This window comes from Podarcis erhardii (assembly GCF_964252035.2).
Source record: "Podarcis erhardii genome assembly, chromosome: 10".
Classification (NCBI taxonomy): Eukaryota; Metazoa; Chordata; class Lepidosauria; order Squamata; family Lacertidae; genus Podarcis; species Podarcis erhardii.
The window spans coordinates 3,367,373-3,388,036 of NC_138500.1; the positions used below are offsets into that span (position 1 = coordinate 3,367,373).

Here is a 20,664-nt window from a genome sequence, read left to right on the forward strand (position 1 = left end):
TGACAAAAATCAAGGGTTCCACTCTGACTGAAGCTCCTTCCACAGTTCATACCTTTAAATAGTTTCTCCCCTGTGTGTCTGCTGATGTGTTCTAAGATTTCCACTAATACTAAAACTCTTTCCACACTCCATACATTTATATGGTTTCTCTCCTGTATGAGTCCGTTGATGTTTCCTAAGGCTTCCATTTTCACTAAAGCTCTTTCCACACTCCATACATTGAAATGGTTTCTCCCCTGTGTGAGTCCGTTGATGATTTCTAAGGTTTGCACTCTGACTGAAGCTCTTTCCACACTCCATACATTCATATGGTTTCTCCCCTGTGTGAGTCCGTTGATGTCTTCTAAGGCTTCTACTTGAATTAAAGCTGTTTCCACACTCCATACATTCATATGGTTTCTCCCCTGTGTGAGTCCGTTGATGATTTCTAAGGTCTCCACTTTGACTGAAGCTCTTTCCACACTCCATGCATTTAAATGGTTTCTCCCCTGTGTGAATCCGTTGATGTTTTTTAAGGTCTGCATTCTGATTGAAGCTTTTTCCACATTCCATACATTTATATAGTTTCACCCCTGTGTGAGTCCGTTGATGTGTTCTAAGGCTTCCACTATCACTAAATCTCTTTTCACACTCCATACACTGAAACGGTTTCTCCCCTGTGTGAGTCCGTTGATGTTGTCTAAGGTGTCCACTCTGACTGAAGCTCTTTCCACACTCCATGCATTGAAATGGTTTCCCCCCTGTGTGAGTCCGTTGATGTTGTCTAAGGTTTCCACTGTGACTGAATCTCTTTCCACAATCCATACATTTAAATGGTTTCTCCCCTGTGTGAGTCCATTGATGTTCTCTAAGGTTTCCACTGTGACTGAATCTCTTTCCACAATCCATACATTGAAATGGTTTCCCCCCTGTGTGAGTCCGTTGATGTTGTCTAAGGTGTCCACTCCGACTGAAGCTCTTTCCACAATCCATACATTTAAATGGTTTCTCCCCTGTATGAGTCCGTTGATGTTGTCTAAGGTTTCCACTCTGACTGAATCTCTTTCCACACTCCATGCATTGAAATGGTTTCCCCCCTGTGTGAGTCCGTTGATGTTGTCTAAGGCTCCCACTATCATTAAAACTCATTTCACACTCCATACATTGAAATGGTTTGTCCCCTGTGTGAGTCCGTTAATGTCTTCTAAGGCTTCCACTATCATTAAAGCTCTTTCCACACTCCATACATAAATATTGTTTTTCCCCTGTGTGAGTCTGCTGGTGTGTTCTAAGTTTTGCATTGAAAGAGAAGCTCTTTCCGCACTCCATACCTTTAAATGGGTTCTTTCCTTTTTGTGTTCGTTGATGTGAACTATGTGTGCTCATTTAGTGAAGCATATTCCACATTTCACACATTTTAATGGCTATTCCTAATGAAACGAAAGGTGCCCTGTCCCCTGCAATTCTGTCTTCTCCATCACCTTTTTCGGCGTGGGCAGAAAGGAAATCCTGTTTGGGTTTAAAGAAAGAGAACACAGAAAAAAAGGGCACATCAATCGCCATTAGCACCTTCTCCTATTTCAACATCTCCTACATTCTGCCATGTCCTCCCCATGTTCCCAATTTTTAGGAAATGAAAAGTGTCAAATGGTAGTAATGCATCAGGAAACTTTCATAATCCTCAATCATCTTTAATAACACAGCATGATCTTGGAATACTGTTGTCTTGTGGGACTGCCTTTCCAATCAAGTGGTTGCCCCCGTTTCCACCTCTAGATCTTCATGAATCACCTGCACAGTCCCACTGACCTCAGGAGGTCCATATGGACCATTTTGTGAGACCCAGGTCTACATCTCTTCCAGGGACTGTGGCCTGGGTCAGTGAGAGAACCAGTGACAAGGCTTGGTGCTTGGGGTCAGCTGAATGGGTGCTCAGGGAAGCTCCTGTTCTTGGAGATGGACCTCTGTCCTCATGCCTCGCATTGCATGGAGAGAGCAGGAGAAGCAGAAGGAAAGCAGCTGGCACATGGGAATCCCAGGCGGAAACACCCACCCCAATGGTGCTTTATATCGATGATGTGCTGCCTGATCCTGTGCTTGTCTTCTGACAGAGGACTATCCTAATCTGGCACTGAAAAGCAGGATATTCAAGGCAAGGAGATGACTGTACTTAATGGTAGGCAGCCAGATATTCCAGTAGCACCTTAGAGACCAACTAAGTTTGTTTTAGGTATAAGCTTTCATGTGCATGCACACTTCTTCCTATAGTGAAGGGTAGTGGGAGATGGTAGTAGGAGTACCCTTCTGAGGAAAACCCCCACCCCAACCTCCCATGATATATAAGGGTCTGGTGACATCTGTTTCAGTGTATCTGAAGAAGTGTGCATGCACACAAAAGCTTATACCTAGAACGAACCTAAGGTCTCTAAGGTGCTACGGGAATATTTTGTAATTTTTTATTTCTACTGTGTCAGAGCAACACGGCTACCTACCTGAATCTAGATGTCATGGGGTGTTGGGGAGCAGTAGTTCCTTTGGTGGGGGACATGTCCTGCACCTTCTGGGGTCATTTTTCCACCCTTGGTCCCCACCCTGCACTCAGCTCTCACCTGTGGCCTCCAGAAGCTGTCAGCATGCAACAGGGGTTCCAGCAACGGCTTCAACCGGCCGGCTAAACCAGGTGAGGAAAGCTGATGGGTCTCAAATCCTTGGGGGGCTGGGGAATTCTGCTGCACCTGAAGTCAAGCCCTGGTGGATGGAGAGGAGGAGAACAACCGTGAATCCCACAGTCCAGAGGGCAGATTCTGCCCGTGAGGAAGAGGAACGTGAAGGGCAGGTGGGGCACGTCCACCTGGAGGCTTGTTATCTAGTCCCAAAGTTACTCTGACATTGAATGATATATAAATTCCAGTATTGAAATGCTATAAGAAGAAAAGACTGTAAGCTCTTCCAATATGCAGTAACGGCAGCCAGGATCCTGTTGGCTCAGAAGTGGAAACAAGAGGAGGTACCGACGATAGAAGAATGGAGATCAAAATTAATAGACTATGCGGAATTGGACAAATTACAGTGGTGCCCCGCAAGACGAATTCCTCGCTAAACGAAAAACCCGCAAGACGAAAGGGTTTTCCGATTTTTTAGCGGCTTCGCAAGACGAATTTCCCTATGGGCTTGCTTCGCAAGACGAAAGCCCATAGGGAAATCTCCGGGACAGCGGGGAACCCTCCTGCCACCGCAAGCCCCGGGAACAGAGGAGAAGCTGCGTGCCTTCCCCTCTGTTCCCGGACCTGTCCTGAAGGCTTGCGGCGGGAGGAGGGCTTTCCTCCCCACCGCCAACATTCAGAGTGCTGTTCTGAATGTTGGCGGTGGGGAGGAAAAACCCTCCTCCCACCGCAAGCCCCGGGAAGAGAGGAGAAGCTCCGCGCCTTCCCCTCTGTTCCCGGACCTGTCCTGAAGGCTTGTGGTGGGAGGTCCGGGAACAGAGGAGAAGGCGCACAGCTTCTCCTCTCTTCCCGGGGCTTGCGGTGGGAGGAGGGTTTTTCCTCCCCAACGCCAACATTCAGAAGGCTGTTCTGAAGGCTGGCGGTGGGAAGAAAAGCCCTTCTCCCGCCTCCAGCCTTCAGAAGAGTTCCCCGCAGGGCTCCGCAAGCTGTGAATGTCTGCCTCGCGCGAGGAGCGCTCTGCTTAAGAGCGCCCCTCGTGCGGGGCAGCAGGCTGCTATCCGCAGCTTGGAGAGCCCTGCGGGGAAGTCCTGTAGGGCTCCCCAAGCTGCAGATGTCTGCCCCGCGCAAGGGGTGCTCTGCTTCAGAGCATCCCTCGCACGGAGCAGCAGGCTGCTATTCGCAGCCTAGGCAGCCCTGCAGGAACTCTTCTGAAGGCTGGCGGCGGGAGAAGGGCTTTTCTTCCCACCGTCAGCCTTCAGAAGGCTGTTCTGAAGCCTGGCGGTGGGGAGAAAAGTCCTCCCCCCCCCCACCAGCCTTCAGAAGGCGACCGCATTAATGCTCCCTAGGAACGCATTAATTGATTTTCAATGCATTCCTATGGGAAACCGTGCTTCGCAAGACGAAAAACTCGCAAGACGAAAAAACTTGCGGAACGAATTAATTTCGTCTTGCGAGTCACCACTGTAACGGGGAAAATCAGATATATTAAAGACCAAAAGTTCATCGAGGACTGGGGAAAATTTGTGGATTATCTGAAAAATATATGTGGTGTAAACACAACGCTAGTGGGATTTAAAGAGGCACTGTAAAAAAAAACAAATAAGTATTGTTTATTAAAAATAATGGAACTATGAAGGAATAATGACAATATGAAAGATGGGAATGTGTATTAAAGGTATAAATATGGATGATTCTCAGAGACGCTGAAGGAAGTCAAAAACAGTTTCAATGTGCTGTATTCGGGATAAAATGTATAATTGGATGAAAATTAATAAAATTTATATTAAAAAAAAAGAAAGAAATGCGCCTGCTCCCACTTCATATTCTGATATTACTATATTCTGTCTGTTTCTTACTTGAGTGCTGTTTTGGTATGCTAAGTCAGGGTTTTACTGTGAGTTACATTTTTGCTATTTTTTGGATCCTGTTCTGCTTATTTGTCTTCAGTACAGTCATACCTCATGTTACGTTTGCTTCAGGTTGTGCGTTTCTGTCTTGTGTCCCATGGCAACCCAGTTACTTCCGGCTTTTGCCGCTGGCACATGCGCAGACCTGCAAAATGATGTCACATGCATTCGCAGCAGTGAATCGTGACCTGCACATGCGCAGACGTGGTTTGTGTTCTGCCCATGTTGCGAATGGGCCTCCGGAACGGATCCCGTTCGCAACCAGAGGTACCACTGTAATAGATTTCTCAGTTGAATTACTTTTTTGCTGCCTTTGAGCATTTTTTTGCTATTCTGCTAATTATGCGTGGAACTTGCTCTGGAGATTGTTATGGAGGAACAAGATCTGCAAACTTAAGCCATAAATAGCCTCGGCCCTGTGGACCTGAAGGAGCGTCTCCACCCCCATCGCTCAGTCTGGACAGGGAGGTCCGCCTCCGAGGGTCTCCTGCTGGTTCCCTTGCTGGCAGAAGTGAAGTTCCAGGGAACCAGGCAGAGGGCCTCCTGCCCCATGGAATGCCCTCCCTTCAGATGGCAAGGAAACAGGCAATCATCTGACATTTAGAAGACAGCTGCATTGGGGTGTTTTTAATGTTTGATGTTTTACTGTCTTTTTTATGTACTTTAAGCTCCCCGGAGTGGCTGGGGAAACCCAACGTGATGGGCGGGGGATAAATACTGCAATTATTCTTATCATCCCCCTGAGCACGGCCTTGGCTGCGGAGGGTGGGGTATAAATAAAATTTTATTTTTATTATTATTATCATCATCATCTTGTGATTTTTAAAAGTTATTTTGGAATTCGCACGGCAACATCAGCTCACGAAATGTTATGGGTGGAGAAAATCACAGGGTTTCTGTAAACGATAATCCCACCCACAAACTCTCATTCACATACAGTCTGTAAATTTGGGAAGGTCACACACCTTACCTGTGCTAATACTGGCAGTCTTTGGCCTGCACAGGCACACCCGGTGTGTAGAGCCTCCAGCCACAGGCACCGTCTATCATGAAAATGGGTCCTTTGCATCGGATGCTGGTGGATTGTATCTCAGCTTGTCAGTCACTCTGACATTGCCTACAAAGAATAAGAGGTGCAACTTCCATATCAATCCTGAGAGGTGCAACTTCCATATCAATCCTGAGAGCCATTCCATGGACTCTGCTCCCCTGTTTCTGATGACAGGTGTACATTATCCTCATCCTCAGCGGAAAAGACAATAAAGATGGAAGCCTGAGAGAGAGGAAAAGGTTTCTGGCTGCTTCCTGGGTGGGAATGCGGAAACCAAGAACCGCTTCTGAGAAGGCCTCCCCCCCCCTCTTCCTCCCCAGATTTCCTGTTGGACTGGGCAGAATTGCTGCGTCTGGACAGGGCAGGGGCTTATGGGGTGGGAAGAGGATGGAGCTTGCAAGAAGGAAGGGGTGGGTGGACACGACCCCCCACTTTCCAGGGATCCCTCTCTGGTCGCCTTGAAGGGGGAAGGCGCTTGGGGGAAGCTGGCGGGGTCTCTGGGTCCTTTTCTCTCCCCTTCTTCCCCCGCGATCCCTTTACCTCTTAGTCCTCGATCCCGATTCTCCTTTCCTTCCTGCAACATCCACGGGGGGGGGGTGTCCTCCCCTGCCTCCTCCCTCCCCTTTCCGAAAGCGCGCGCCCCTAGAGCTATGGAGCAGAGCAGCAATTCGGCGCAGAAGCTCCGCTTGCGGGAAATGCAGGCAGTTTGGGAGGGGGGCTCACACCCCACATTTCCACAACAGAAGCAGACTTGCAAGGAGGAGGAGGAGGAGGACGAAGAGGGGCAACATCTGGGGGCGGGATTTGGGGTAGCGCGGGAAGGGGTGAGAGAGTGATATGCTGGGAAGGAAGGGAAAGAATTGGGGGGGAGAGGAAGATTCCCCCTCCCCTCCTCTTTCTGGGGATCAGGAGAGCGGGAGAGGGGCTGATCCCGGCAATCCAATTGCAAAGTGGGGTCCCGCACAAACAGTGTTTACATTGCAAATTTCTTCCCTCCCCCACCCCACGCCATGAACTTAGATCCGTCCACGTTTTAGGTATTGGTGCTATTAACACCAGGAATGGGGGGGCGGTTAAACGACTCCCCAAAAACCCCAAGTCCCCAACGCAGCCTCTAAGTAAGGCCAGGACAATGACCGTGGAGACAGGCACCTTCCATGCTGATACGGAAGGGGGGGGGCATGTCTTCTTCACCTTCTTCTTCGCTACAATATATCAATTTATTTCCAATTGTCAATGTCAAAAGGGACTAAAATCTATAAAATTCATAGAAAATCAACGTGCCAGTTTGCTCAATTTCTCTAGGACTCCATCACACCTCCCCTGTCCAGCATAATCCCTCCAGCAAGGTGTTAAGACCCTAATCCTGTCAAATCGCTCTGATCAGCCTTTCCTCCAGGCAATGTCAGGTGGCAGACTTTGCATATTTGGGACCATTGTTTTCTCATCCCCAGGAAGTGTTTATCTGTGCATATCTCCACCTCTGCATATTCCCACCTCTGCATATTCCCCCCTCCCTCCTCCATATGTTAATCTGTGTAACCCAACCTCCCTTTAATATTTCCAGTTACAGATAGGTAGCCGTGTTGGTCTGCCATAGTCAAAACAAAACAAATTCCTTCCAGTAGCACCTTAAAGACCAACTAAGTCAGTTCTTGGTATGAGCTTTCGTGTGCATGCACACTAGGTATCTGAAGAAGTGTGCATGCACACGAAAGCTCATACCAAGAACTGACTTAGTTGGTCTTTAAGGTGCTACTGGAAGGAATTTGTTTTGTTTTCCCTTTAATATATTCATGATGTAATCTGTGTAACCAAACCTCTCTTTAATGTATTCATGACGTGTTTTGCACTGTATTCTGGGACATGGAGGGAGTTTCAAAAACTCATGTCACCCCTTTCTCACTGTTCAATCTCGCCTTGAACCTGTTGCGCAATAAACTTGGATCTTCTGCAGTTTGCTCCTGTCTACGGCTGAGCTCATTTTCCTCCGCAGGGACCCACGGACTTAGTCCGATGAGCTGGGTGGCAGAGCAGCCTCGCACCCAGATTTTGCCGTAACACATGCACAACAACAAAGAGGCTAAGAAAAGCAGCCTATGCAATTGTAGCAGTAAGCGGATACCATGAATCGGACTGTTTGCTCCGACTACCCAATACTGTATAGAAAACTGAAGAAGCTTCAAATAATCGCCAACATTCAACGGTTTGACGGATTTCCTGGGTTACAACGCCTAATGACTCCTCTGGAATTGGGGGATCCAGGGCTCCCCCTGACTCCACAATCCCTTAGGAGGCAGGAGGCGATCAAGGGCAGCACATGCCCCAGGCAGAAATCCATTGAGATTGTGGGTTGAATCCTGATGCTTTCAAAGGAGAAGCCCAGGAAAGACTTGCAGCTGGGGCGGGGGGGGGAATGGGTAAATACTATTATGGTTCTTTGGGCTGTATATTCTCTCCCTGTTTATTTAACTTGTATGCAGAATTCATCATGCAAAAGGCTGGGCTGGATGAATCCCAAACTGGAATTAAGATTGCCGGAAGAAATATCAGCAACCTCAGATATGCAGATGACACAATCTTGAGGGCAGAAAGTGAGGAGGAATTAAAGAACCTTTTAATGAAGGTGAAAGAGGATAGCGCAAAATATGGTCTGAAGCTCAACTTCAAAAAAACGAAGATCATGGCCACTGGTCCCATCACCTCCTGGGAAATAGAAGGGGAAGAAATGGAGGCAGTGAGAGATTTTACTTTCTTGCGTGCCATGATCACTGCAGATGGTCATGAAATTAAAAGACGCCTGCTCCTTGGGAGAAAAGCAATGACAAACACAAACAGCATCTTAAAAAGCAGAGACATCACCTTGCCGACAAAGGTCCGTATAGTTAAAGCTATGGTTTTCCCAGTAGTGATGTATGGAAGTGAGAGCTGGACCATCAAGAAGGCTGATCGCCAAAGAACTGATGGTTTTGAATTATGGTCCTGGAGGAGACTCTTGAGAGTCCCATGGACTGCAAGAAGATCAAACCTATCCATTCTGAAGGAAATCAGCCCTGAGTGCTCACTGGAAGGACAGATCCTGAAGTTGAGGCTCCAAGACTTTGGCCACCTCATGAGAAGAGAAGATTCCCTGGAAAAGACCCTGATGTTGGGAAAGATGGAGGGCACAAGGAGAAGGGGACGACAGAGGATGAGATGGTGGGACAGTTTTCTTGAAGCTACCAGCATGAGTTTGACCAAGCTGCGGGAGGCAGTGGAAGACAGGAGTGCCTGGCATGCTCTGGTCCATGGGGTCACGAAGAGTCGTACACGACTAAAGGACTAAACAACAACATTCTTTGGGGAAGAGGGAAGCTTAAATGCGTGGGAAACTGGGGTTGCTGACAGGGGTGGGTGACGGGTCCATGTTTCTGAATGCCAAAGACTCCTACTTTGTGACAAATCTGTGATGCATCAAAGATGCTGTTGAAAAATGTATTGTGGGAAATGGGGAGAGGTCTTAAAAATCCATGCAACCATATGTTCAGGGTTCCTACTCTTGGTGTTGTTACCGGAAACATCCGAGGGCTCCCTTGGACAAAAAATAAAGACACCAACCAGAGTAAATTGGAGCAAATCAGCAGCCTGTAGGCTTGGCCTTTATTGACTGTTGCAACAGGGTGCTCCTCTCACTTGCAGGTGAGAGGAAAGAACCAGAAAAATGGTGTGCAAGACCTTATAAAAACTTTTGAAATTCCCCTCCTCTAGGTCAAGCCCACCCCCAGAAACATCATGCATACATTACAGAAAGGAGGGGTTGAGGGAGGAGTTGTTGTGGTAACCTGAGTGTCCTGTCACCTGGCTGGTTCCCTTCTCTCCCCCTCCCCATGAGTCACTTCCAGGAGACAAAGGGGAGTTTGCAGTTTCCTGCCCCCTGAGGGAAGATCTGATCTTTGTCCTTTGTTTCAGTCCATGCTGAATCCACTCCCATATGCAAGTTCTTTGTGATCTTGATTGTCTTCTGTCTAGGACCATCAGGGTTGGCATAGCAACTGGGCAGGGCTCCTGTGGATGTGCTGGGATGGTGAAGGGATTATGGCTGCCCTGTATCAAACCTTCCCCATTTTGTAGTCCTTCCTTCATGGAGTAAAATAAAAGTGGAACAGTGCAAAACCGATGTATGGTTGATTTTCTATGAATTTATAACAGAAGCATAGCGTATGTAGTGTGTGAGTGTGAGTGTGTGTGAAGTTTGTACAAACTGAATGATTGGGGTGGGGTGGGGGGTTCCTGCTACAGTGTGTTTGAACCTTGTTGCAACAAATAAAGATCAGGTCAACTGACTGCTGTTTTGCATCTTTAACTTGGCTGGAGGCTCCTTCTTTTGCTGACCCCAGAGAGACCTGCTTGGAGTGCGAACCTGACGAGCTGGGCAGCAGAGTAAACCCACACCCCAGGATACTTTCCTTATCAACTCTTTCCCACCTGGGCCTCACCCCCTTACCTAAAAGCCTGACACCCACAATGTGACAGGATTGTGACTCCAGTGGAAGACAGGAGTGCCTGGTGTGCTCTGGCCCATGGGGTCACGAAGAGTCGGACACGACTAAACGACTAAACAACAACAAAGCGCAAGTTAGATAGGATATTATTAAACAATATATCCTCTCCTGTTTCCCTGAAAATTCACACATAGACCACAGCGCCACTCGTGTCCTCCCTGATCTTTAATTAATAGACCTTCTCAAGGCACTCACGCGGGCTGAAGGTGGGAACTCTGAACAAAAGAAAGACCATACTTTTATAAATGTTAGAAAAGGTTGTCCACCCCACCTTTTACCGCCCTCGTAGTTCTGTCACAGAGGACGTCAGAGAGAAGATGCCCCAGCATGAGGTTACAGCTAAGGATCCTTTTTGAAGTGGATGGTGACACTGACATGTTTTCTTATTCATGTGTTTGCAAAGTACCTGGTGCAGGTGTCTGGGCTGAACCCATTCTGTTAATGGCTGTCCCTTTTGTGATGTTGCAGGAATGGACACGCCAGAGGCAACAGCACTGGAAGCCATAATTAGAATGTTGTGCTAAGATGTTCCCAGCTTTGTGTCCGATTGGGACCGGCAGAAGTCAGTCTTTGTGAATGGTTGTTACTTTGTTTGAAGAATGGCTTATTCAATAAATGTGCCTTAGTCATGAATGGGTGTGTTTTTCACTGTGGAGCCACTGGATGGCAGTGTAGGGTGGTCTATATTGGGTCTGTCATGACAGCAACTGTTTCACTTAGTTCCAGCTATTTTGTACAAAGTTTTACAAAGTCTGTTTCAGTAGCACATTCAAAGCATTACACAGTACGATTTTGTATCAACATGACCACGTTAGAGCCAAGGCTTTGGGGAGCATACATTTTCTTAATAACAATCACAGAAACATAACATAGAACCCCACCCCTTTCCCATATACATAAATGGGAAATGTATTCAGGCCCTCGAGGTGGCTCTGGCAAGTGAGCCCGGCTGCATGTGGCAAGGGCAGGGAGGAATTCCTTCCTGGCCGTCGCCTTTGAGTATAGGGGTCACTGTCCCTATTCCTCTAGCACAGGGGTCAGCAACCTTTTTCAGCCGTGGGCCGGTCCACCGTCCCTCAGACCATGTGTGGGACGGACTGTATTTTGAAGGGGGGGGGGAATGAACAAATTCCTATGCCCCACAAATAACCCAGAGATGCATTTTAAATAAAAGGACACATTCTACTCATGGAAAAACACGCTGATTCCCAGACCGTCCGCAGGCCAGATTGAGAAGGCGAATGGGCCATATCCGGCCCTCGGGCCTTAGGCCGCCTACCCCTGCTCTAGCAGGAGCGATTGTGGGGCTTCCTTGCCCGCTTCCATTCAGCTCTGCCACCCTCAAATGGCAAGTCTTCTTCAGCGATTGTGGGAGCGGACAGGCTGGAAGCTGAAGCGGCTTCCCTTGGAGTAGGCTTTGCTTTGCTTTCTGTTGACCTCAATCTGTGTTTTTAATGTTCTGGTGGGTACCTGCAGCTCCTCCTCCCCCCTCTTGCAATTAGGCTTGGGGGACAATTAAATTACGGAATTTAAACTTTTCTTCAGAATGCACAGGGGGCAGGGAGAAGTGATGGTGAAGAAGCCGTGTTTGGAGATCATGAGGTGGGGGGGGGTGACAGAGTTTGGTGCAAAAACCATCTTGAATGTTTGAGTAGAGCAACTCCAGGGCATGAGCCAAGTAGCAGCAGGGTAGGGGCCACGTGTAGAGCAAGTCCCACACTGAGGTCAAAAACACACACAGAGGCAGCAGGACTTCTTCAGGAATATTTTATTGAGCTTTCAAAGTGTACAGTTCTCCCTGGGTCCCCAGTGAGGCACAAAACTTAGCTCCTGAGAGCAAATCCAGTTTCAGCAGTAAAAAAATATAGCACACAGGACAGCAGGAACAGAAGGGAGCAAGGGAGGAAAGACGCTGGAATGACACAGGGCAATGGAGGTGTGTGTTTCGCTTCCTGTCATCTGGGAGCGAAGTCAGCAACTCGGCATCTGCAGGGGCTTCATGAAGAAAAACTTTCTGCCTCCTGCTTCCAGGCACATCCCAGAAACACACACTGTGATTCACGGTGTATTGCAATATCAATTGCTTTACAAAGCCCTGATCCTCACCACCAGCAATCTAGATTCCCCCTCTCTATCAAAATGAACTTTACATATAAAATTATAATCACTGTTGTGAGACATTACCTTCATTATTTCATGACTATACAGTTTTACATATAAGCACTCCATACATCTAAATGGGTTCTCCCCTTTAGATCTCCCTAGATGTTTCATAAACACTTCATTGTAACTAAAGCACTTTCTGCAATGTTTCCATCTAAACTGCTTCTCATCTTTGAGTTTGTTGTTGGTTTGTAGGGCGTCAGCTCTTAAAGTTATTCCTGACCGTGAAGAAGAAGAAGAAAAGTTTGGATTTGATATCCTGCTTTATCACTACCCGAAGGAGTCTCAAAGCGGCTAACATTCTCCTTTCCCTTCCTCCCCCACAACAAACACTCTGTGAGGTTAGTGGGGCTGAGAGACCTCAGAGAAGTGTGACTGGCCCAAGGTTACCCAGCAGCTGCAGGTGGAGGAGCGGGGAAGCGAACCCGGTTCCCAAGATTACGAGTCTATAGCTCTTAACCACTACACCACACTGGCTCTGTTGATGTAGGACTTCCAATAGGAGTAAACCTCTACCCTTAAAGTTCTTCTTGACATTTATGTGGTTTGTCTCTTGTGTGAGTTTGTTGACATAAATCAAGGGTTTCACTCTGACTGAAGCCATAAGTGCTTCCCCCTCTGTGTCTGTAGATGTCTTCCTCTAAGATTTTCACTCTTACTGAAACTTTTCCACACACCATTCATTAAAATGATCTCTCCCCTGTATGCGTCCGTTGATGTATATTGAGGTGTCCACTCTGACTGAAGCTCTTTCCGCACTCCATACATTTATATGGTTTCTCCCCTGTGTGAGTCCGTTGATGTCTTCTAAGTGTTCCATTATCACTAAAGCTCTTTCCGCACTCCATGCATTTAAATGGTTTCTCCCCTCTGTGAGTTCGTTGATGTGTTCTAAGGTTTGAATTAAAATGGAAGCTCTTTCCGCACTCCATACATTGAAATGGTTTCTCCCCTGTGTGAATCCGTTGATGCATATTGAGGTGTCCACTATTACTGAAGCTCTTTCCACACTCCATACATTTAAATGGCTTCTCCCCAGTGTGGGTCTGTTGATGTATTCTAAGGTTTCCAATCTGACTGAAGCTTTTCCCACACACTATACATTGAAATGGCTTCTCCCCTGTGTGAGTCCGTTGATGTTTCCTAAGGTTTCCAAACTGACTGAAGCTCTTTCCGCACTCCATACATTTAAATGGTTTCTCCCCTGTGTGAGTCCGTTGATGTGTTCTAAGGGTTGCATTGAAACTGAAGTTCTTTCCGCACTCCATGCATTTAAATGGTTTCTCTCCTGTGTGAGTCTGATGATGTCTACTGAGGTCTCCACTCTGACTGAAGCTCTTTCCACACTGTATACATTTAAATGGTTTCTCCCCTGTGTGTGTTCGTCGATGTAAACAGAGTCTTGAACTGTCATTGAAGCTCTTTCCGCACTCCATACATATGAATGGTTTCTCCCCTGTGTGAATCCGTTGATGTGTTCTAAGGTGTGCACTCTGACTGAAACACTTTCCACACTCCATGCATTTAAATCGTTTTTTACTTATGTGAGTCTCTTCATGTGTTCTAAGTGTTCCACTAAATCTGAAATTCTTTCCACACTCCATACATTTATATGGTTTTTCACCCGTGTGAGTCCGTTGGTGTAATTTAAGGTTTACAATCTGACTGAAGCTCTTCCCACACTCCATGCATTTAAATGGTTTCTCTCCTGTGTGAGTCCGTTGATGTGTTCTAAGGTGCGCAATTTGACTGAAGCTCTTTCTACACTCCATGCATTTAAATGGTTTCTCCCCTGTGTGAGTCCGTTGATGTGTTCTAAGGTTTGCAGTGAAATGAAAGCTTTTTCCACACTCCATACATTCGTATGGTTTTTCATCCGTGTGAGTCTGTTGGTGTCTTTTAAGGTTTCCATTCTGACTGAAGCTCTTTCCACACTCCATGCATTTAAAAGGTTGTTCCCCTGTGTGCGTCTGTTCATGTTTTCTAAGGTTTCCATTCTGACTGAAGCTCTTTCCACACGCCATACATTTAAAAGGTTTCTCACCTGTATGTGTCTGTTGATGTAAAGTTAAGTGTCCCCTCTGACTGAAGTTCTTTCCACACTCTGTACATTGAAATCGTTTCTTGCCCATGGGTGTCCGTCAATGTGTTCTACGTTTTCCACTGTCAGTGAAACTTTTTCCACTCTCCATACCTTTAAATGGTTTCTCCCCTTTTTGAGTTGACTGATGTGAGATATGTGTGCTCATTCAGTGATGCATATTCCACATTTCACACATTTTAATGGCTTTTCCTAATGAAACGGAAGGTTCCCCATCTCCCAGAATTCTGACTGTCTTCTGCATCACCTTCTTCAGAATGGGGGGAAAGGAAATCCTATTTTGGTTTCAAGGAAGAGAACAAAGGGAAAGAGAGCACATCAAACGCCATTAGCAGCTTTTCTTATTTCAACATTTCCTATATTCCCCTGCCTCTTACCCATGTTCCCAGTTTTTATGAAACGAAGATGCAATTATGTCAAATGATAGTAATGCATCAGCAACCTTTCGTAATCCTCAATCATCATTAATAAAGCAGCAGGATCTTGGAATACAGCCTTTCCAAATCAATTGTTTCCTCACAGGAAATGCAGCTGCTCTCTGTCCAAGAAACAGTCCTCTCTTTCTCTGGTTCATGATTCCTTTGGACATTCCCCATCCTCTGCATCATAATCCTTCATCCACCTCTGTCTCTTAATGAATCACCTGCACAGTCCCATTGGCCTCAGGAGGTCCAAGTGGACTATTATGTGAGACCCAGGTCTACATCTTCTCCAGGGACTGTGGTCTGGGTCAGTCAGAGAACTAGTGACCAGGCTTGGTGCTTGGGGTCAGCTGAATGGGTGCTCAGGGAAGCTCCTGTTCTTGGAGATGGACCACCATCTACATGCCTTGCATTGCATGGAGAGAGCAGGAGAAGCAGAAAGAAAGCAGCTGGCAAATGGGAAACACCCCACCCCAATGGTTCTTTATAATGTTGATGTCCTGCCTGATCACGGGCCCCTCTGCTGATACAGAACTATCCTAATCTGGCACTGACAAAGCTGGATATTCAAGGCAAAGGGATAACTGCACTTAGTGGAAACTTCAGCCTTGAATATATGGTATTGATTCATTGATGCGCTGAGGTTGTGTTATCTCTGGAGACAAGAATTTATTCCTGATTTGTCTTAAGTATCACAATTATACAATGTCTTGGGGTGTTAGAGGAGCGGTGGTACCTTTGGTGGGGAAAATGTCATGCACCTTATGGGGTAATCTATCCATCAATGGTCCCCACCCTGCACTCAGCTCTCACCTGTGGCTTCCAGAAGCTGTCAGCATGCAACAGGGGCCACAATCCCAGGAACAGCTTCAACCGGCCAGCTAAACAAGGTGAGGATAGCTGATGGGTCTCAAATCCTTGGTGGGTTGGGGAATTCTGCTGCAGGTGAAGAAAGACCCTGGTGGATGGAGAGGATGAGAACAACAGTGAATCCCACAGTCAAGAAGGCAGATTGTGCCCATCCTGCAGAGGAAAGGGAAGGGAGCCCATGGAGAAGGAAAACTCTGATCCTAAACTTTGCTGCCTCATGACTTATCTTCAGGAGAAGAAAATGCTATGGAGGAAAACCTACACAAATCTTGAGTGGAGTCTCTAAGATGCTTGGATAGTGCTCTGCACACCTTCTTCATTCAACTCCTGCAGCCAAGCTGGTGCCAAACATACTGTTCTGCTTTCCTTGGGACCATATCAGCCAGGCTTAGAAGGGGGTCTAGTTGTCTAGGCAGCCCAGGACCCCCAAACACACTGCCCAGGCTTCCATTGCTGCTAACACAGAAGTTTCAGGCGGAGGGATGAGCTCAGACCTGTGTATCAAAGTCTCTCCGATGTGGAACAAGGAAAACAGAAGTGCATCATACGTCACTGTAAGAGTATTTGAAAAGACAAAGTATCTGGTGGCCCCTTGAAAGCTAATAAAAGTATTGTGGCTGAAGCTTTTGTGGGCTTCAGGACCAGGAAAGCTCCTGCCACCATGGTCCTTCCAATGGGGATTCAGGCATCATGGGACTTGAACTGCCCTGGCTGATTATCTCCAATAGGATAGATATTGAGAGGAAAGCTGTTTCCTGGTTCTGCTGGCTCTCTCAGTGGATTTGGAGACCTTTGACTATGGTATCCTCCTGGGCCATGTCCAGAAAGTGGTGTTAGGTGATGAGTGTTCTGAGCCCTGGGTGCTCCCTTGTGGGGTGCCTCAGAACTCCATCCTCTCCCCCATGCTTTTAAATATTTATACAAAGCTGCTGGGAGAGATCATCAGCGGTTTGGATTGGGTGTTCACCAGTATGTGGATGATACCAAACTCTTCCTCTCTTTTAAATTGGAACCAGTGAAGGTGGTGAATGCCCTGTGTTGGTGCCTGGAGGTGGTTTGAGGATGGGTGGCGGCTGTGGGTGAATCCTGACAAGACAGAAGTACTGTCCCTGGACGACAGTCAGATGTGGAGGATTCCCTGGTCCTGAATGGGTAACTGTGGCCCTAAAGGACCAGGTGCACAGCCTGGGGGCATTTTGGACTCACAGCTGTCCATGGAGGTGCAGGTCAGTTCTGTGTCCAGGGCAGCTGTCTGCCAGCTCCATCTGGTACACCGGATGAGACCCTCCCTGCCCTCGGACTGTCTCACCAGAGTAGTGCATGCTCTGGTTATCTCCAGTTTGGACTACTGCCATGTGTTGTACATGGGGCTACCTTTGAAGGTGACTAAGAAACTGCAACTAATCCAGAACGCGGCAGCTGGATTAGTAACTGGGAGCAGCCGCGGAAACCACATAACACTGGTCCTAAAAGATCTTCTCTGGCTCCCAGCGCATTTTCAAGCACAATTCACGCTGTTGGTGCTGACCTTTAAAGTGTCATAGTTGCATTTTTCAGGCATAGAATAGTATTGAACTAATGTAGAGAGCTCAATCATTCCTGGTTTATGGCTTCAAGAAGGTTCTGGTGGTTTTACTCTGTGTGATTCAATGCTGGTGTTTTCTCTAGCTGGAACATTTTAGCTGATAAGGGAGTTTCCTTTCTGCTGAGAGCAGGTGGTGGAATAAGTTGTTAGGAGGTGTACATTGTCCTCATCCTCAATGCACCAGGCAGTGGAAAAGACACTTAAAGATGGAAGCCTGAGAGAGAGAGGAAAAGGTTTCTGGCTGCTTCCTGGGTGGGAATGCGGAAACCAAGAGCTGCTTCTGAGAAGGCCTCTCCCCATCTCTCTTCCTGGACAGGGCAGGGGATTATGGGGTGGGAAGAGGATGGAGGTTGCAGGAAGGAGGGGAGGGGGGACACGACCCCCCACTTTCCAGGGATCCCTCTGGTTGCCTTGAAGGGGTGGCCGATTCCTGGGAGGGAGGTAGAAGCCAAGGCGGCCCCTCCGGAGAATCCCCGCAGGCGCCACCATGGAGAAGTCTCCCCAAAGACTGGTCTTCCTCTCCCCACCCCCCAATGCTGCCCTTCCCTGCCCCAGGGATGCTCCCCCTCCCCACTTCCTCGACTCCCTCCCTCTGTCCCAGAGTCTCCCCTGCACCCAGAGTGTCCCCTGGCGCCTTATATGGTTAGGGTTATGTCTGCCGCTGCCAAGGCGCCTAAGGGGCCAAGGAAAGCCCCCTTCGCAGCACACGTGCAGGGATCCAGGCCCTTCCCATGGGGCCCACGAAAGGCGCTTTGGGGAGCTGGCGGGGGTCTCTGGGTCCTTTTCTCCCCTCTCCTCCCCCGGGAGCCCTTTACCTCTTTGTCCTCGATCCCGAGTCTCATTTCATTCCTGCAACATCCACGGTGGGGGGCGGGGATCCTCCTCTTCCCATCCTCCTCTCCTTTCCGAAAGCGCCCCCCCCCCCGCGAGCTACGCTGCAGAGCAGCAATCCGGCGTAGAAGCTTCACTTGCGGGAGAAGCAGGCAGTTTGGGAGGGGGGCTCTCTCCCCTCATTCCGGAAACAGAAGCCGGATGGAGAGGAGGAGGAGGAGGAGGAGGAGGAAGAGGTGCGACATACTGGGGGGTTTGAGGGTTGTGGGGGCGGAGTGAGAGGAGGATGTACCAGGAAGAGAGAAATTGAGGGGGGCAAAGGAGAGGAAGGTTTCCCCCTCCCTTCTTCCTTCAGGGGATGAGGAGAGCGGGAAAAGGTTGATCCCGCCAATCCATTTGCAAAGCGGGGTCCCCCCCCCAATGTTTACATTGCAAAATCCTACCCTCCCCCACCCCACGCCATGATCTTAGATCCATTCCATGTTTTAGGACAGTATTGGTGCACACTGAGTAGCGGGTTGGGCTCCGTGACTCCTGTGTAACGTTAACAAAATGGGCTTTGGCTTTTGCACACACACACACGAGACACTCCAGACACCCAGGTAAAATTCATCCCTTGGTTGTCCGTCAGAGGTGGCACGATGAGGCCAGGAAGAAAGCAAGGCAGCTGTTGATGTGTTTGCGCGCAGAGCCCCCCTCCCCATGCAAGGAGTGAAGCAGCCCAGAACTAAAGCGCGTTGCAATTTGTACACCCTAAGATAGTAGCCCCCCCCCATTACTGAGAGAGCACCCCAAAAACATCCCCGGCTGCGCCACAAAATGAGTTGTACACAGAAATCAGATCAGACTCCGAGTTCATGTTTTGGCAACATGACAAGTCTGTCTGTCCATCGGGATGCCTGAGGATTCCTGCTCCCTGACTTTTCCCGGCCAGCCTGAGAGATCATTGGAAATGGCGGATTTCTTGACTCCAGAATCCATCATCGCAGACCCGTTTCATTCAGGCATAGAGATCTGCTCTTTGGACCAGTCTGCTTGGATCATGTGGATCATCAATGGATCATATACCCTTCTCACGGGGGGGGGGGCTCAGGAAGAATCTCCCTCCACGTGACTGGGGGAGTCTGGAGTCAGACAGGGGTCAGACAGGGCTGCTGTTTTGCTCTCTGTTCTGTTTCAGCTCAGGTTTTCCTGGCAGAAGTTCCATTTCATCAAGAAATGGGTGGATTCATTGAGGAAACGGGGCTAAGCGAAAGTATCCGTTGTAAAGAGGCAAATGTGTTTACTTTGTTACCACCCAGTGAGTTGTGTTGCAAAGGCCATTTGCAGAAAGGCTCCTATTGTATCACCTGCGGCTACATGCCGGAGTTTTGGTGTTTTGTGGAAATGTGTCTGTGTAAATGCACTCATCCCCTGCATTTATAATGGCATGCCATTAAATCCCATGAAATCCACAAGCACCAGAACCATAACCCCACACAGGAGTCCAAAAGCACAGAACGAAGCAGCCCTTTATCTCTGTGTTGTTGGCTATTAAAAGCTGGATGTCCAACGACAACAACATGTACAACAAGAACAAGAACATTGTCTCTGGGCAGCTTCCAAAAGAATAGAAGAAAACATGACCCAACATGAAATATTAAAAGCTTCCCAATACGGAGCTGCTTTTAGGCGTCTATGGAGGTTTGCCTCCTTGACATCTGGTGGGAGGGCGTTCCACAGGGCAGTCACGACAACCGAAAAGGCCCCCTGTAACCTCACTTCTCGCAATGAGGGACCTGCCAGAAGACCCTCGGAGCTGGACCTCAGTGTCCAGGCTGAGCGATGGACGTGGAGACGCTCCTCCCCTTCTACTGGGCTGAGACCATTTGGGGCTTTCAAGGTCAGCACCAACACTTTGAATGGTGCTCAGAAACGGACCGGGAGCCAGTGAAGATTTCTTAGGACCCGTGTTCAGGGACCACCTGTTAGGGGGCCTTTCAGCTGCAGTCCAAACCTGAAGGTATCCGTTGCCGGAAATAATCCATAAACCTCTCCTGCTCCGCCTTCTCGGGATGCCATTGGTGCGCGATGCTCCGGTTCTCGGAAGATGGAGAGGCGTGAGTTGGGTGCGCTCGGCTTGCCAAGGGTTAAATGGAAACGAGCTAGTTTCCTAGACAGGAAAGAAAGACGGGGGGGGGGCAGGTCCTCCAGAGCGAAAGCCCAACCCCTCCCTTTCCTGCAAGAAGTCGGGCGTGTGGGGGTCCCGTTGGTTCGGCTCTGCAGAGGCTGCCTGGGGGCGCCTGCTGGGATCCGGTGAGTCTCCTCTCTCCCAACATAGGGCCCATGGGGAGAGCGGGGGTCCCAGCGCTGCAGGGCGAGAGGGGGGCAAGTCGGGGCGCAGGAGGGCGGCAGCTCTGCTTTTCCTTTGCATGATTGCGCTGCTGGCCCCTTGGGTCCAGGAGTGGGGAAATGCATGCAAATAAACCCCATTCGGATGTATGGATCAGTCCACTTGTATAACAGAGGTTGTCCGCGGATGGAAACATTCGGACATGAAATATACCCTGGT

The 20,664-nt window shown here is 48.5% G+C and overlaps 1 protein-coding gene across 1 annotated transcript in view; it reads right to left on the reverse strand.

Annotated features, from left to right (window-relative positions):
• Positions 1-12,033: 12,033 nt before the first annotated feature.
• Positions 12,034-20,664, reverse strand: part of LOC309351857 (uncharacterized protein) — a 32,694-nt gene continuing 24,063 nt past the window's right edge. Inside the window, exon 2 of the mRNA XM_081879980.1 lies at positions 12,034-14,680. Within this exon, the coding sequence (XP_081736106.1) occupies positions 12,988-14,436 (1,449 nt within the window). The 5' untranslated portion in view covers positions 14,437-14,680 and the 3' untranslated portion in view covers positions 12,034-12,987. The remainder of the gene's footprint in view (positions 14,681-20,664) is intronic.